The 4,197-nt window shown below is 39.6% G+C and overlaps 1 protein-coding gene across 2 annotated transcripts in view; it reads left to right on the top strand.

Moving 5' to 3' along the window:
• Irak1bp1 (interleukin 1 receptor associated kinase 1 binding protein 1) overlaps positions 1 to 2,726 on the top strand; it is an 18,484-nt gene extending 15,758 nt beyond the window's left edge. For both annotated transcript variants that reach the window (XM_055602514.1, XM_055602513.1), the window contains 2 exons: positions 1,962 to 2,092; positions 2,191 to 2,726. In XM_055602514.1, coding sequence (XP_055458489.1) covers positions 1,962 to 2,092; positions 2,191 to 2,461 — 402 coding nt within the window. In that variant the 3' untranslated portion in view covers positions 2,462 to 2,726. The remainder of the gene's footprint in view (positions 1 to 1,961; positions 2,093 to 2,190) is intronic.
• The last annotated feature ends 1,471 nt before the right edge of the window (positions 2,727 to 4,197 follow it).

The raw sequence follows: 4,197 nt of genomic DNA, 5'->3' as shown, positions 1-4,197 counted from the left end.
GGAAGGAAGGAAGGAAGGAAGGAAGGAAGGAAGGAAGGAAGGAAGGAGAAGGAAGGAAGGAAGGAAGAAGAGAGAAAGAAAGAAAGAAAGAAAGAAAGAAAGAAAGAAAGAAGAAAGGAAGAAAGAGAAAGAAAGGAATGAAGGAAAAGAAAGAAAAGGAAGGAGAGAAAAGAAACCCCACATTTTTTAGTTCCTCTCTGCTTCTCTAGGGCTCGCCCTTTGGTCTTCTCATGAAAGCTGGTGTCTCATTTTAACCCAGAAGACCATAATAGTCTTTGGTCTTGATTCTGTTGAGTACATCACTTCCTCAAACTTCCTAGAAACTGGGCAAAGGTGGGATTCATGATAGGGGGTTCTGAAAAGAGGCCCCAAGTTCGTGTAGTGCTCTATAGGTCTAGTAGGTCAAGATCTGTCAGAACAACAGGAAGCTATACAGCTCTTATTCCCAAGGATGAAACAGAAGCAGCCAGCCCTGGGATTTTGGTCAAAAAAAAAAAAAAAAAAAAAGGTACTCTGAAAGGATCCATAGGCAGATGACCTAAACCATGCCTCATCCTCTGAACAGAGGCCCAGTATGGTGAAGTTCCACAAAAGTGTCCTGTCAGGCTAGCCTGGCAGCCAACCCAGATCTGAGATCAACCTGGGCACGTCAGAGGTCTGATATTGATTGATTAGTCTTTGGGGCTGGAGCGATGTTGTGTCAGTGTTTACGAGCACTGGCAGTAGCCAGGCGGTGGTGACAAAGGCCTTCAATCCCAGTGCTTGGGAGGCCGAGGCCAGTGGATCTCTGAGTTCGAGGCCAGTGTGGTCTGCAGAGTGAGTTTCAGGACAGCCAGAGCTACACAGAGAAATCCTGTCTTGAAAAAGATCTGACACTCTCCTCTGGATTCCACAGGCATAGCACACACATGGTACACAGACATACATGTAGACCCCTGTACACATAAAAATCAAAGTAAGTAGATCTTAAAATGATGCTTTTGAAAGAACATTGATGATGGATTTAAATGGAGATACTGACTCACTAGCAACTTCAGGCTTTTGAGTTTCCCTGTCTATTGCAATTTAAAGTGCTCCGTTAAATCTTTGCTGTCTTGCCTGTTGCTCTGACCAGTGTTTACTGTTAAAGCCAGATGGAACATTGCTCTTCTTTGGATAACATTTATGGTTAAACACAGCTGTCCATGCTGAATGCTATGAGGTCAGCTTCTCTTCATTTCTTCCTCCCCTAAAACGGTACATATTTGTTTTAGCAGGTTAAGATTGTGCAAGGCACTTTAATAGGAATGAGTTAGTCTTCCATAAAAAGCTTAAAAGACTAGCTTTACTGAAACGAGACTGTTGCTCCATACTTTTCAGTGGACACAAATGGACATAGACTCACTTCTGCATATAGTAGGGCCACTGGAAGGGGATATTCACCTGAGTGGAGTCAGCTTAGGGTGGCATACTCATTACCACTCAGAAATCTAACTGACTAATCTAAATTAGACTAAGAAGTCGGAAACAGTACCAGGGTTAGAAGTTATAAATAATAAAGCTGAAAGGGAGAACCCTCCAATTTCAGAAAAAGTGAAAATGAATAAACTTTAAAATAGTTTAAAAGGATTTTTAAATATACAAGCTAATATTAGATCATTTAAAATTTTTTAATCAGAAGTCTTTAATGAGAGAATAATATAGCTATGAGTACTAAGTGTTTTTTTTTTTTTCTTATTAGGTGTATTTGTTATCTGTTGTTATAAAAGGACCTTATAATCTGTGTTTACTCCCTTCCTTCCTTTCTAACTTTTGTTGCTTGCTTGTTTGTGACACAGTCTTGCAGTGTTGCCCTGGCTGATCTAGAACTTGGTTTGTAAAGCAGGGTGGCCTAGAACTTAGAGTACGCCACCTCCACCACTAGCCTGGCTTTAAAACTACATGAGGTACGAAAATAACATCAAGTATCATTTCACTTACAGGTCTGCATTACATTTACTGAATTTGGAAAAATGCAAACTATTTGTAATTTTCTAGTTGAAAAGCTAGATAGCTCTGTTGTCATCAGCCCACCTGACTTCTATCACACTGCAGGTTCTGTTGAGAATCTTCGGTAAGTTAAGCACACCTTCAAATTATTCATTCTAAATAAAATGATTGACTGCTGCAGTTCTTTTAGTGTCGTATTAATCTTTATTTTCAATCCCTAAGACGGCAAGCCTGTCTCACTGCTGTTGAGAATGCCTGGCGCAAAGCTCATGAAGTCTGTGACCTCGTTGGCCAAACTCTGGGAAAACCTTTACTAATCAAAGAAGAAGAAACAAGAGAATGGGAAGGCCAAGTTGATGATCATCAGCTATCCAGACTCCCAGGTTCATTAACTGTACAACAGAAAATCAAAAGTGCTACAATACATGCTGCTTCAAAAGTGTTTATTACTTTTGAGGTGAAAAGTAAAGAGAAGAAAAAAAAGCATCTTTAAAACTCTAACTAAAACATTCTGTGTTTGTATTTTAAAATCTGCTTTTATACATTTTATAGTGCTTATTTCTGTCCTGAACATACATGTTTTATGGTATACTGATTCTCTGTAAAATCTGCCACTTTTTGAACATAGTCCCACAAAAATACTTATGTTCACTTTCTAGTTTCCAACATGCTCTGAGAAATACTGTAAGAAATAAATGTATTAAAACATAATTTTGTATACTGAGAATTTATATATCGAAAATAAAATTAACAAAAAACCCAAACTCATGTTGAATTTTTACTTCCAGAAATGGGTTAGTTATGTCTGTCTTTTATTTGTCCAGTTGTACAGAAATGTAGAATATGAGCTGCATATGAAGAGAAAAGCATCATTCATGTTCCATAAAAAAATGTGAATGTTTCCATTTCATCACAGTCTATATATTTGTTCTTTTAAAAATGTTTCATACAAAGAAGGGTGAGATAGAAAGACCTGGAGGGGACAGGAGCTCCACAAGGAAAGCAACAGAACCGAAAAATCTGGGCACAGGGATCATTTCTGAGACTGATATTCCAAACAAGGACCATGCATGGAAATAACCTAGAAACCCTGCACAGATGTAGCCCACTGCAGCTCAGTCTCCAACTGGGTTCCCTAGTACTGGGAACAGAGATTGTCTCTGACTTTAACTCAATGGATGGCTCTTTGATCACCTCCCTCTAAGGGAAAAGCACCTTACCAGGCCACAGGAAGAAAATGCAGCCAATCCTGATGAGACCTGATAGGCTAGGGTCGATGGAAGGGGAGGAGGACCTCCCCTATCAGTGGACTTGGGGAGGGACATGGGAGGAGATGAAGGAGGGAGGGAGGGTATGATTGGGAGGTGACGATGGAGGGGGCTATAGCTGGGATATAAAGTGAATAAGCTGTAATTAATATTTTTTATTTCATACAATGTATTTTAATTATATTCTTTCCCTCCCCCAACTCCTCCGAAATCCTATCCCAACGTCCACCCAACTTCATATTCTTTTTTCTCTTAAAAAAAAATATCAAAATGAAACAAAGCGCACGTGCACACTCACACACACACATACACACACACTCACTCAAAGAACGGAATTTGATTTTGTTGGCCAGCTATTCCTGATCAGGAGGCCTGCCCTGAGGTGTAGCTGGAATTTTCATCTGGCTTAAACTTGCACAGGTCCTATGCATACTATCACAGTCTCTGTGAGTTCATATGTGCACCACCAAGCCTTATGTCTGGAAGAAGCTATTTCCTTGGAATCATCCATCACCTCTGTTTTTTTATAGTCTTCTGCCTTTTCTTCTGAGTAGATACCCAAGCCTTGAAAAGGAAGGGTTTAATGATGACATCCATTTAAGGCTGAGTGCTCCAAACACTCTCTGCACATTGTCCAGTCTTGGATTTATGTGTTAATTACCATCTACTACAAGAAGAAGCTTCTCTGATGAGGGCTGAGCATTGCTCTGATCTATGGGTATAGGAATCTGTCTTAGGAGTTATTTTATTGCTATGTTCCTTTAGGAGAATAATAGTAGGTTTCCCCATAGTGCCCATGAACTATCTGTTCTTAGATTCTAGCCCCGTTAACAGTGTCAGGTATGGGTTCTATGGGATACCTGCTCATTCATGTTCGTTTGTATTTTATTCATGAAGCTAGAAATTGGAAATATCTTAGATGCTTATCTACTGGTGGCTGACAAAAATGTAGTAGATTTAC

Source organism: Psammomys obesus, unplaced genomic scaffold (assembly GCF_907164565.1).
Source record: "Psammomys obesus unplaced genomic scaffold, mPsaObe1.curated_primary_1811, whole genome shotgun sequence".
Classification (NCBI taxonomy): Eukaryota; Metazoa; Chordata; class Mammalia; order Rodentia; family Muridae; genus Psammomys; species Psammomys obesus.
Note: the sequence above shows the minus strand (reverse complement) of the source record. Positions and strands in the feature narration are given on the sequence as shown.